This window comes from Stegostoma tigrinum, chromosome 1 (genome assembly GCF_030684315.1).
Source record: "Stegostoma tigrinum isolate sSteTig4 chromosome 1, sSteTig4.hap1, whole genome shotgun sequence".
Classification (NCBI taxonomy): Eukaryota; Metazoa; Chordata; class Chondrichthyes; order Orectolobiformes; family Stegostomatidae; genus Stegostoma; species Stegostoma tigrinum.
The window spans coordinates 162,040,240-162,054,784 of NC_081354.1; the positions used below are offsets into that span (position 1 = coordinate 162,040,240).

At 45.0% G+C, this 14,545-nt stretch overlaps 1 protein-coding gene across 2 annotated transcripts in view; it reads right to left on the reverse strand.

Moving 5' to 3' along the window:
- ark2n (arkadia (rnf111) N-terminal like PKA signaling regulator 2n) overlaps window positions 1–14,545 on the reverse strand; it is a 113,882-nt gene that overhangs the window by 13,427 nt on the left and 85,910 nt on the right. For both annotated transcript variants that reach the window (XM_048554110.2, XM_048554023.2), the window contains one exon: window positions 1,803–1,979. In XM_048554110.2, the coding sequence (XP_048410067.1) occupies window positions 1,803–1,979 (177 nt within the window). The remainder of the gene's footprint in view (window positions 1–1,802; window positions 1,980–14,545) is intronic.

A 14,545-nucleotide genomic window follows, 5' to 3' on the forward strand; every position in this document is an offset into this window, starting at 1 on the left:
GTATAATCAAGGAGAAATGTACAGATTATTTCATCAGTAAGGGAATCAAGGATTTTGGGGAAAAGGCAGGAAAGTAGAATAGATATCATTATCAGATCAACCAAATGATCTCATACAATAGCAGAACAAACTTGATGAGCCGAAAGGCCTACATCTGTTCCTACATCTTATGGGCAACCTTGACAAACAGGTTCATTGAGGCCCCATCTAAAAATGGGGTAATTCATATTTATACCAATAAATCCCCATTTGTTGAATTATGAAACAAATAAAAGTCACCACAGCCCATTCTTGAGTACCTTCCAAGAGTTAACCACAAGTTGACAGTAGTTAAAATCAGCAAGTAGGCTGCCAGCTTGTCATCTTGGATAAAATGATTCAGATAAGAAAATTACTAACATGCAAAAGTGATACTTTTGGCAGTGAAACGCATAATTCCTTAATATACGTTGCCAAATTAGAATATCACTTTTGCAGAACAATATCTGGACCATCTCACAAGCATGTTCTCGTGGTTTAAATTATAACCGCTTCATCGTTTCACACATACACTTCTGTAAAGTATGATGGATATTAATACATTTTCAACAACCATAAATGGAACTGGCAACATCTGCGGGATAACAAAAAGTCCAGCATTTTAAGTCCCAACTAATTTGGAGATTCATAAGACAAGGAGAAAGCCATTCAGCACATCGAGACTGCCCCACCAAACTAAAAGATCATCGCTGATCATTATTTCAAGGGCATTTTCACAAACTATCTCCACAATGCTTGATGTCATTAACCTCCAGGAAGCTATCAATTTCAGTCTTGAGCATGCTCAATGACTGAGCTTCTGCTGCCTACAAGGGAAGAGAAATCCAAAGATCCGAAGAAATCCAAAGAATATCGGCCTTAAATGGCCTGCCCTTATTCTGAGATTATGTCCCCTAGTTCCAGACTCATCAATCAAGGGAATCACGATATTTACACTCACCCTGTCACATCCCATTAGAATTTTGTATGTTTCTATGCGGTCAACTCTCATTCTTCGAAATTCTAGAGAACAAAGATTCAGTTTTCACAATCTATTAAACAATCCCATCATCTCAGGCGAATCTCTGTTGAAATTCCTCTTTGGCCAGCATATCATGCCTTAGATTATAATGACAATCAAAACTGTACACAATTTCCCAGGTGAGAGGTCGCCATGGTTCTTTAAAACTACAGTACGACTGCCATTCTGTTTGCTTGCTGCACCTTCATGCTAGCTTTCAGTGATTCATGACGAAGGACAGCAAGGTCACTTTGGACACCCACAATTCCCAAGCTTTCACCAATTAAATGAATATTCTACCTGTTCTTTTCCTACCAAATGAATAACTTTACACTATTCAGATTATATCCAATGTCATATTCTAGCCCATTCATTTAACCAATGCAAGAACACTTGAAGCTTTCTTGCATTCCTGTTCTTACATTCTCCTCACAATTTATAATCCCAAACAGTTTGGGGTCATCAGCAAATATGTCAACCTTACAATTGGTCCCCACATCCAAATTATTTATATACGTGTGAACAGCTGTGGATGCACTAATTCTTGTGATTTCCTTCCAATGGCAATATCCTACCATTTGAGAAAGATTTGTTTATTCATGTATCACAGACTATCATCATCAAAACTGCTGACAAACAAATCCAGTTTGTGAACAAGAATAACACAATGGTTCATCGGGAATTAATAAAGTCATAACATCAAAGTTACTTCTAAAAAAGGCAGAAGCAAGTAGATACGGCAAGTGATTCTCAATGGACTGACCTGCAACGCATTGCTCCAGCAGTTCTCGGTTTCTAACAGTGTTCACTTTAAACTCATGATGCCCAAAAGAGAATTGCTCCTGAACAACTGCAGCTGCAAGAAGATTGTCGACGTTCAGAACATCTGGGTCGGAGTTAGTGTCTGAAATATCATAGTGTGCTATCACTGGAGGTCCATCTGAGAACAAACACGACAGATAATTAATTTTCATGTGCAGATGGGAAGGAGGACAGGAAAGGTGGGAAAAGAATGAAAATTATGATAGCTTCAAGTTATTAAGTAACAATGCTATCCAGAGTTATGAGCCTCCACTATTCGTCCAATTTGTCTTCCACACTCTCAAATGCAGTACTGTCTCCAGCACATGCACAAGGAAGGCAGCTTCTAAAACAATGATACAGCTGCTAAATATTTGTTTTTAATCAGAATGCGTTACTTGGGTAAAAGCAGGAAGTCACACCAAGCTTTTCAAGCTCAATGCATTTTGCAAATTCATCAGAGATTTGTAAATGTGTTGCTGATAATCTGAAAATAAAGCATTGAATGTGGACAGAACTATGGGCATGATCAGGAACTGCAGTTTTACTGAATATACACAAATATGTACAAGAATAGCAAGAAGAAACGGGCAGGATAACAGACACTATTCCCAAGAGCTGTGTACATAAGCAGTCTTATTATTCACATTTCTTAACAATTATTTGTTTGATAGTTTATAAAAAGGCCTTCTGCAATTGCCTCACTCTGCTCCATCTCCTACTATTCATCCTACTCAAATCAGCTGCAGCTTCATTTTGGAACTCAGAATAATTGTATAAAGCATGTGTCCCACCAAGTTTTGATACTTTCCCATTATTTTGAAACGACATGTCACTTCAGATACCTTTTCTTGTTGGTCTCAGATTTAGAACATAGAAAAGTACAGCACAGTACAGGCCCTTCGGACCACGATATGTGCCATGGATTAATCCTAATCCAAAAATAAAATAACCTAACCTACATACCCCTCAATTCACTGCTGTCCATGTACATGTCCAGCAGTCGTTTAAATGTCACTAATGACTCCACTTCCACGACTACCACTAGCAAACTATTCCATACGCTCACAACTCTCTGGGTGAAGAACCTCCCTCTGACATCTCCACTATACGTTCCTCCTAACACCTTAAAACTATGACCCTTCGCGGCAGTCAATCCTGCCCTGGGGAAGAGTCTCTGGCTAGCGACTCTATCCATGCCTCTCATTACCTTGTACACCTCAATCAGGTCACCTCTCTTCCTCCTTCTCTCCAGAGAGAAAAGTCCGAGCTCAGTCAACCTCTCCTCGTAAGACAAGCCCTCCAGTCCAGGCAGCATCCTGGTAAACCTCCTTTGCACCCTTTCCAAAGCCTCCACATCTTTCCTATAATACGGCGACCAGAACTGGACACAATATTCCAAGTGTGGTCTCACCAGGGTTTTGTAGAGCTGCAGCAAAATCTCGCGGCTCTTAAACTCGATCGCCCTGTTAATGAAAGCCAAAACACCATATGCTTTCTTAACAACCTTATCCACCTGGGTGGCAACTTTGAGGGAGCTATGCACTTGGACACCAAGATCCCACTATTCCTCCACACTGCCAAGAATCCTGCCTTTAATCCTATATTCAGCATTTAAGTTCGACCTTCCAAAATGTATCATGTCGCATTTATCCAGGTTGAACTCCATCTGCCATTTCTCAGCCCAGCTCTGCACACTGTCAATGTCTTGCTGAAGCGTGCAATAGCCCTCGATACTATCAACGGCATCTCCAACCTTTGTGTCATCAGCAAACATACTAACCCACCCCTCAACCTCCTCATCCAAGTCATTTATAAAAACTACCAAGAGCAGAGGCCCAAGAACAGAGCCCTGCGGGACACCACTCAGCACTGATCTCCAGGCAGAATACTTAACATCTACAGCCACACTCTGCCTCCTGTCAGCCAACCAATTCTGAATCCAGACAGCCAAATCACCCTGCATCCCAGATAATAAAATGTGAGGCTGGATGAACACAACAGGCCCAGCAGCATCTCAGGAGCACAAAAGCTGACGTTTCGGGCCTAGACCCTTCATCAGAGAGCTTTTTTTATGATGAGGTTAGTAGGTAGGAGATGAGGTGAGGCTTGGGGTGGGAGGAAGGGATGGGTGAGAGGAAAAACAGGTTAGGGAGGCATAGACAGGTTGGACTGGTTTTGGGATGCAGTCATCAATGTAACGGAGGAAGAGGTGGGGTTTGGGGCTTGTGTCGGTGCGGAGATGGTTGTTTATTGTGAACCGACCGGAGGTGTTCTGCAAAGCGGTCACCAAGCCTCCGCTTGGTTTCCCCAATGTAGAGGAAGCCACACCGGGTACAGTGGATACAGTATACCACAGTGGCAGATGTGCAGATGAACATCTGCTTCATATGAAAAGTCATCTTGGGGCCTGGGATGGGGGTGAGGGAGGAGGTATGGGGGCAAGTGTAGCATTTCCTGCGGTTGCAGGGGAAGGTGCCGGGTGTGGTGGGGTTGGAGGGGAGTGTGGAGCAGACAAGGGAGTCATGGAGAGAGTGGTCTCTCCGGAAAGCAGACAAGGGTGGGGATGGAAAAATAGCTTGGGTGGTGGGGTCGGATTGTAGATGGCGGAAGTGTCGGAGGATGATGCGTTGTATCCGGAGGTTGGTGGGGTGGTGTGTGAGAACGAGGGGTATCCTCTTCAGGCGGTTGTGGCAGGGGCGGGGTGTGAGGGATGTGTTGCGGGAAATGCGGGAGACGCGGTCAAGTGCGTTCTCGACCACTGTGGGGGGAAAGTTGCGGTCCTTGAAGAACTTGGACATCTGGGATGTGCGGGAGTGGAATGCCTCATCGTGGGAGCAGATGCGGCGGAGGCGGAGGAATTAGGAATAGGGGATGGAATTTTTGCAGGAGGGTGGGTGGGAGGAGGTGTATTCTAGGTAGTTGTGGGAGTCAGTGGGTTTGAAATGGACATCAGTTTCTAGCTGGTTGCCTGAGATGGAGGCTGAGAGGTCCAGGAAGGTGAGGGATGTGCTGGAAATGGCCCAGGTGAACTGAAGGTTGGGGTGGAAGGTGTTGATGAAGTGGATGAACTGTTCGAGCTCCTCTGGGGAGTAAGAGGCGGCGCCAATACAGTCATCAATGTAACGGAGGAAGAGGTGGGGTTTGGGGCCTGTGTCGGTGCGGAAGAGGGAATGTTCCACGTAACCTACAAAGAGGCAGGCATAGCTGGGGCCCATGTGGGTGCCCATGGCCACCCCCTTTGTCTGTAGGAAGTGGGAGGAATCGAAAGAGAAGTTGTTGAGGGTGAGGACGAGTTCGGCTAGGCGGATGAGGGTGTCGGTGGAGGGGGACTGGTCAGGCCTGCAGGACAGGAAGAAGCGGAGGGCCTTGAGGCCATCTACGTGCGGAATACAGGTGTATAGGGACTGGGCGTCCATGGTGAAAATGAGGTGCCTGCACCCTGCATCCCATACCTCCTGACTTTATGAATGAGCCTGCCGTGGGGAACCTTATCAAATGCCTTGTTAAGTCCATATACACCACATCCACTGCTCGACCCTCATCAACCTGTCTCGTGACTTCCTCAAAGAACTCAATAAGATTTGTGAGGCATGACCTGCCCCTCACAAAGCCATGCTGACTCCCTTTAATCACGCTATGCTTTTCCAAATCGTCATAAATCCTATCCCTCAGAATTCTTTCCAAAACCTTGCTGACTACAGACGTAAGACTGACTGGTCTGTAATTTCCAGGGATTTCCCTATTCCCTTTCTTGAAAAGAGGAACAACATTTGCCTCCCTCCAACCTTCCGGCACGACTCCCGTGGAGAGTAAGGAAGCAAAGATCTTCGCCAGCAGATTAGCAACCTCCTTTCTCACTTCCCGGAGAAACCTAGGATAAATCTGGTCTGGCCCTAGGGACTTATCAACCTTAATGTTTGCCAAAAATGCCAGCACATCAACTTCCTCAATCTCGATCTGTTCAAGCCTGTACTCCTGCTCCTCAAAGTTCTCATTCACAACAAGGTCCCTTTCTTTAGTGAAAACCAAAGCAAAAAACTCATTTAGGGCTTCCCCTATCTGCTCAGACTCCACTCACAAGTTCCCTACGCTATCCCTGATTGGCCCTACCTTCTCTCTGATCATTCTCTTATTCCTCATGTATGAGTAAAATGCCTTTGGGCTCTCCCTAATCCTTCCTGCCAAGCCTTTCTCGTGCCACCTCCTGGCCCTCCTTAGTCCACTTTTGAGCTCCTTCCGAGCAAGCCTGTAATCCTCTCGACCCCTGCTTCTTCCACCTTAAGTAAACTGCCTTTTTCTTTTTGACAAGAAGCACCTCTGTACACGTCATCCAAGGCTCCTTAATCTCACCCCTTCTTACCTGTCTCAGAGGAATGAATTTATGCATCACTCACAACAACTGCTCCTTAAACAGCCTCCACATGTCTGTTGTGCCTTTCTGTGGAACAATTGCTCCCAATCTGTACTTCCCAACTCCTGCCTGATAGCTTCGTAGTTTCCTTTTCCCCAGTTAAATATCTTCTCCTGGTAACTGCTCCTTTCCCTCTCCATGGCTATGGTAAATGTGAGGCTGTTGTGGTCACTGTCGCCAAAGTGTTCTCCCACCACGAGATCTGACACCTGTCCTGGCTCATTGCCGAACACCAAATCCAAAATGGCCTCTCCCCTCGTCGGCCTGTCCACATACTGAGTAAGGAAACCCTCCTGAACACACCTGATAAAAACGGCTCCATCCAAACCAGCTGCACTAAGGAGGTTCCAATCAATATTGGGAAAGTTGAAGTCACCCATAACAACATCCCTGCTACGTTTGCACTTTTCAACAACCTGCCGGCCTATGAGTTCTTTGATCTCCCTACTGCTATTTGGGGGTCTGTAGAAAACCCCCAATCAGGTGACTGCTTCCTTGCTGTTCCTAGCTTCCACCCATACTGACTCAGTCGACAAACGTTCCTCGGCAACCTTCATTTTGCTTGCTGTGATCCACTCTCTGATTGGCAACGCTACACCCCCCACCCCCACCCCCGTTCTATTTAAATGTTCTGAATCCGGGAACATCTAGCAACCATTCCTGCCCCTGTGAAACCCACGTCTCCGTTATGGCCACAACATCATGGTCCCAAGTACTGATCCATGCTCTAAGTTCGTCACTCTTATTTCTGACACTCCTTGCGTTAAAGCAGACACATTTTAACCGATCCCTTCGTTCCATCACATGAAAAACCTTCCCGGTAGATTCACTGCATCCTGCCACTGCCTCATCTACTACTACGCCCCCTGCTCCCTCAGATGTGTAGCTCTGGTTCCCATCCCCCTGCCAAACTAGTTTAAACCCTCCCGAACCTACTCCAATATGTAGCTATGTTAAAAAAGGCATACTTGGCTGCTGCTACTTAACATACCTGTCATATTTAGGATGAGTTGCCCACACCAGAATTCTGGTCTTGAACTCAAATTCTAGCTGGCAAAATAATCAGTTGCTCTTCATAGCACACCTCTCAATTACATTTGTAGATAGGGAAAGAAGGAAGAATCAGGGTGAGGAGAAAACTAACAACCACACAGAATGTTGCACATATGATAACCTGCAATGACACAAAATACTGCTTATTCTATATCCTAGTCTTTTCTGGAGCCAAAAGGGCCACCTAATGGAAGGTGGAGAAAACACAGACAGAAGTATATGGGTTTACATTATATTTTTAGATAAGTACTCTATGCCAGGGCTGACACTTGAATATTCTTGGTACACAAAACAAAAATTAACACTTCACAACATTGTAGAAAATAAAACCCCATCAGTGTTGATGGGAGGAATGAGACTGACGCTCAATTGACCTCTAAGTGGTCTAGAAAACCAGTCAGTGCAAGACATGCAACAAACGCCTTCTTTCCACTAACACCCATATCTCATACAAGACAAGGGGGGGAAAAAAAAATCACTAAAGTGATAGATAACAGTGTGGAGCTGGAGGAACACAGCAGGCCAGGCAGCATCAGAGGAGCAGGAAAGTTTTCGTTTCAGGTTAAGATGCTTCTTCCTGAACCATCACTGTCCTGCTCCTTATGCTGTGTTCCTCCAGCTCCACACTATTATCTCTGACTCTCATTAAAGTGATAGCTTGCTTCATTTACTTCATCATTGCTACTGTCCTTTTCAACTTCTAATATTCATTTCTCAAGGGCCATTCTGTTACCTGCCTTCAATGACAGCATTACACAATCCTAGTTTATCTACAAGACCAGTATTAAATTTTCCACATCTGGAACATACCCAATCTGACTCATTTCTTTCACTTAATTTATCTCTTGATACTATACTTTAGAACTTGATAGTCAAGTGCCGAATTCCTTCAACTTTACAATGCAATGAGACAATAGTTAACAGTTAGCACGTAATGACTATCCTTTATCACATTCATCAGTCCTTGCAGCATACTAGCATGAAATTTGCTAGTACTGCATATTAATTTATGCTTAATCCAAACTTTATTCATATGCATAAGACAATTATGTTGCCAATTGCAAACAGTAGTTTAATAAATAATTTGTGCCCCAGATTTGAGATGTAGAGGTTTAAAAACAGACAAATTATATCAAAGCAAATGTCACAGCTTTTTCCAAATAAAGTTTTAAAAATGCAAATTTTGTGAATTTCAGCCCGCAATGTCTTCCCAAACATGATGCCAAGTTAAACTAATCCTTTCTACCCTTAGTCTATATCCTTCCATGTATATTCATATGCTTAGCTAAAAGCCCCTTAAATGCCTTCATTGTATCTGCTTCCACTATCATCCCGAGCAGCACATTCCAGACTCCCACTACTCCTGTGTTAAAACACTTGCCCCCTCACATCTCATAGAACATAGAACAATACAGCACAGAACAGGCCCTTCGGCCCTTGATGCTGCGCCAACCTGCGAACTAATCTAAGCCCCTCCCCCTACGCTATCCCGTCATCATCCACATGTTTATCCAAGGACTGTTCAAATGCCCCTAATGTGGTTGAGTTAACTACATTGGCAGGCAGGGCGTTCCACGCCCTTACCACTCTCTGTGTAAAGAACCTGCCTCTGACATCCGTCTTAAATCTATCACCCCTCAATTTGTAGCTATGCCCCGTACAACCTGAAGTCACCATCCTCGGGAAAAGACTCTCACTGTCCACCCTATCTAATCTTCTCATCATCTGGTCTGTCTCTATTAAATCCCCTCTTAGCCTCCTTCTCTCCAATGAGAACAGACCTAAGTCCCTCAGCCTTTCTTCATAGGGCCTGTGCTCCAGACCAGGCAACATCCTGGTAAGTCTCCTCTGCACCTTTTCCAATGCTTCCACATCCTTCCTGTAATGGGGCAACCAGAACTGCACGCAATATTCCAAAATAAGGCCGCACTAGCATTTTGTACAGTTGCAGCATGACATCACGGCTCCTGAACTCAATCCCTCTACCAATAAAACCTAACACACCATAAGCCTTCATAACAGCTCTATCAAAGTGGGTGGCAACTTTCGGGGATCTATGTACGTGGACACCAAAATCCCTCTGCACATCCACACTACCAAGAATCTTTCCATTGGCCCGGTATGTTGCCTTCCTATTATTCCTCCCAAAGTGAATCACCTCACATTTATCCGTATTAAACTCCATTTGCCACCTTTCAGCCCAATTCTGCAGTTTATCCAAGTCTCCCTGCAACCTGCAACATTCTTCCACATTGTCCATCACTCCAATGACTTCAGTGTCATCTGCAAACTGACTAACCCATCCACCTATGCCTGCGTCCAAGTCATTTATAAAAATGACAAACAGCAGTCATCCCAAAACAGATCATTGTGGCACAGCACTAGTGACCTAACTCCAGGCTGAATATTTTCCATCAACCATCACTCGTTGCCTTCTTACAGAAAGCCAGTTTCTAATCCAAACAGCTAAATCTCCCTCAATCCCGTGCCTCTGTATTTTCTCCAATAGCCTACCATGTGGAACCTTATCAAAGGTTTTACTGAAGTCCATGTACACCACGTCAACTGCCTTTCCCTCATCCACATGCTTGGTCACCTTCTCAAAAAACTCAATGAGGTTTGTGAGACACGACCTGTCCTTGACGAATCCATGTTGACTATCTCCAGTCAAATTGTTGCTTGCTGGATGATTATAAATCCTATCTCTTATAATCCTTTCCAAAACTTTTCCTACAACAGACGTATGGCTCACAGGTCTATAATTACCTGGGTCATCTTTACTGCCCTTCTTGAACAAGGGCACGACATTTGCAATCCTCCAGTCCTCTGGTACTAAACCTGTAGACAATTAGGCCTCAAAGATCAAGGCCAAAGGCTCCGCCGCCTCCTCCCTAGCTTCCCAGACAATCCTCAGAAATCCCATCCGGCCCAGGGGATTTATCTACCTTCACACCTTCTTGGATTGATAATGCCTCCTCCTTACTAACCTCAATCCTTTCAATTCTAGTAGCCTGTAACTCAGTCTCCTCCTCTACAATATTCTCCTGTTCCTCAGTGAAAACAGATGAGAAATAATCATTTAGCACCTCTCCAATCTCCACAGGGTCCACACACAACTTCCTACTTCTGTCTTTGACTGGCCCCATTCTTACCCAAGTCATCCTCTTATTCCCCATATACCTATAGAAAGCTTTAGGGGTCTCCTTTATTCTACCTGCTAATGGCTGCTCATGTCCCCTCCTTGCTCTTCTTAACTCTCTCTTTAAATCCTTCCGAGATAATCTGTAACTCTCCATCGCCTCATCTGAACCATCTTGTCTCACCGTCACATAAGCCTCCCTCTTCTGCTTAACAAGAGATACAATTTCTTCAGTAACCCACAGTTCCCTTACCTTATCGCTTCCGCCCTGCTTGACAGGGACATACCTGTCAAGGACACGCAATATCTGTTCCTTAAACCAGCTCCACATTTCAATTGTCCCCATCCCCTGCATTTTGCTGACCCATTCTATACCTCCTAAGTCTTGCCTAATCACATTATAATTGCCCTTCCCCCATCTATAACTCTTGCGCTGTGGCATGTTCCTATCCCTTTCCATCGCTAAAGTAAACATAACCGAATTATGGTCACTCTCTCCAAAGTGCTCACCTACCACTAAATCAAATACCTGGCCTGGTTCATTACCAAGTACCAGATCCAGCGTCGCCTCCCCTCTTGTCGGCCCTTTGACATACTGTGTCAGGAAATCCTCTTGCACACATTGGACAAAAACTGATCCATCCGACGTACTAGAGTTATAGCATTTCCAGTCAATGTTAGGGAAGTTAAAATCTCCCATAATGACCACCCTGTTCCTTTCACTCCTGCCCAGAATAGTTTTTTCCAATCCTCTCTTCCACATCCCTGGAACTTTGCGGAGGCCTATAAAAAAAACTCCCAGCAGTGTTGCTCTCCTCTCCTGTTTCTGACCTCAGCTCATACCACCTCAGTAGACGAGTCCTCAACGAAAGTTCTTTCAGCCACCATTATACTGCGCTTGACTAACAAAACCACACCTCCCCCTATTTTACCACCTTCCCTGACCTTAATGAAAGATCTAAACCCTGGAACCTGCAACATCCATTCCTGACCCTGCTCTATCCATGTCTCTGAAATGGCCACAACATCGAATTCCCAGGTACCTAAGCATGCTGCAAGCTCACCTACCTTATTCCAGGTACTCCTGGCGTTGAAGTGGGCACACTTCAATCCAGTTTGCTGTCTGCCAGCACGGTCCTGTCCATGTCCTCCCTACGCTCATCCTCCTGTGTACTAGGACTACACCTCAGTTTCCCATCCCTCTTCTGAGCTAGTTTAAATCCACTCGAATAGCACTTGCAAATTTCCCAGCCAGGATATCAGTGACCCTCTGGTTCAAGTGGAGACCGTCCTGTTTGTAAAGGTCACACCTTCTCCAGAACGAGCCCCAATTGTCCATGTACCTGAAGCCCTCCCTCCTGCACCATCCCTGCAGCCACGTGTTCAGCTGAAATCTCTCCCAGTTCTTTGCCTCGCTATCACGTGGCATGGGTAACAAACCAGAGATAACCACTCTGTTTGCTCTAGCTCTCAGCTTCCACACTAGCTCCCTGAAATCCTGCGTTACATTCCTATCCCTCTTTCTACCTATGTCGTTGGTGCCTACATGGACCACGACTTGGGGCTGGTCACCGTCTCCCTTCAGGACCACAAAGACACAATCCGAGACATCACGGACCCTGGCACCTGGGAGGCAACACACCAACCGTGAGTCTCTTTCGTTCCTGGCAAACCTTCTATCAGTCCCTCTAACTATTGAGTCCCCAATGACTAACACTCTCTTCCTATCCCCACTTCACTTCTGTGCAAGAGGGACAGACTCTGTGCCAGAGACCTGTGCCCCAGTGCATGCTCCTGGTAAGTCATCCCTCCCAACAGTATCCAAAATAGTATAAGAGATAATGGGAACTGCAGATGCTGGAGAATTCCAAGATAATAAAATGTGAGGCTGGATAAACATCAGCTTTTGTGCTCCTGAGATGCTACTTGGCCTGCTGTGTTCATCCAGCCTCACATTTTATTATCTCCAAAATAGTATACTTGTTTGTCAGGGGAACGACCACAGGGGATCCCTGCACTGACTGCTTTTTCCCCCTTCTAACAGTTACCCAGCTTTCATTACACTTAGGAGTAACTACTTCCCTGTAACTCTTGTCTGTCACTGACACTGCCTCCCAAATGATCCAAAGTTCATCCAGCTCCTGCTCCAGTTCCCTAACGCGGTCTTGGAGGAGCAAGAGTTGGGTGCACTTCCTGCAGATGTATTTGGATGGGACACTAATGGCGTCCCTCACCTCATACATCATGCAGGAGGAACATTCCTCTACCTGCACTGCCATCCCTGCTAATCCCCTAATCAGAAAGTAAAAAAAAAAGTCGCTTACCTGATTTGTCCCTGGTGTATAAGGTTAGTTGAGGTGGATGGGTGGGAGGCCCTACAAGAGTAAGGTCTCCGGTTTAGACAATCACATATATAGCTGAGGAATGAAAAAAAGGTCCTTCCCTTCCCAGAAACCTCTGCTCTGAGGTGCTGCTGCTGCAACCAGAAATGGAAGGCTCCGACGCTCGAGGTAAGCTTTTAAAGTTTTAAAATCACTGACAGGCTTCCTGACAGGCCGCTGGTCCAAGCTCCCTCTCGTGCTGCTGCTGCAACCAGCAATCTCCTTTGAACTTTCCCCCTCTCACCTTAAATGCATATCCCCTAGTATTAGACATTTCAACTCTGGGAAAAAGATTCTGACTGTCAAACCTCTCTATGCATCTCATAATTTTACAGACTTCCGTCAAATCTTCAGCCAGCCTCTGCCACTCCATCTATCCTCTCCTTATACCTCATACCATCTAATCCAGACAGCATCCTAGTAAACCTCATCTGCACCCTCTCCAAAGCTTCCACATTCTTTATGTAATGTGGCAACCAGAAGTGAACACAATAGTCTAAAGACAGCCTAACCAACTTATAAAACTGCAACGTGAAATCTTGACTCATACTCAATGGTCCAACCAATAAAGGCCATATGACTTTTTTACCTCATTATCTACTTGTGTGGCCACTTTCAGGGAACAACAGACTTGAACATCAAGAACCCTCCATCAACGCTGTTCAGGATCCTGTCATTAACTGTATATTTAATTTAATTATATATAACTTATCATTTGATCTCCCAAAGTGCAACACCTCACACTTGGCCGGATAAAACTCCATATGCCATTTCTCTGCCCATATCTGCAACAGATCCAAATGCCACAGTATCCTTTTGACAATATTCTACATTATCCACAACCCCATCTAACTTTGTGTCATCTGTAAACTTACTAACCCACCCATCTACATTTTCATCCAAGTCATTTATATATCTCCCAAACAGCAGAGATCACAGTATGGACCCCTACGGAACACTACTAGTCACAGAACTCCAGCCAAAAAAAAACCTTTCGAGCCAACATATCCATGCTGACCAGACATCCTAAACTAATCTGGTCCCATTTGCCAGCATATACAAATCAAGATGCCTTTTAAATGTTGTAATTGGGCCAGCCTCCATCAGTTCCTCTGGAAGTTCATTCCATACATACACCACCCTCTTAGGTCCCTTTTAAATCCCTGTCCTCTCACATAAAACCTAAGCCGTCTAGCTTTGGACTCCCCTACCCTGGGGAAAAGGCCTTGGCTATTCACCCTCTCCATGACGCACATGATTTTATAAACATCTGTAAGATCATCCCTCAGCCTCCAATGCTCCAGGAAAAACATCCGCAGCCTATTCAGCCTCTCCCTATAGCTCAAATATCCTATTAATATCTTTGTAAATCTTTTCTGAATCCTTTCAAGTTTAACAACACCTTTCCTATAGCAGGGAGACCAGAACTGAATGCAGTATTCCAAAAGTGGCTTAAGGAATGTCCCGTATAGCCTCAACATAGCCTCCCAACACATATATTCAATGTACTTGGCCAATAAATGCAAGCATCCCAAATGGTTTCTTCACTGCCCTGAGTTTAGTAAAAACTGCCAATGCTGGAGTCAGAGACAACACAATGTGGACCTGGAGGAACACAGCAGGCCAGACTGCATCACAGGAGAGGGAAGGTTGACGTTTCGGGTCCGGGGGGATGACCACTCTGCCTTCTAATGGGCAAGCCAATTCTGAATCCACGC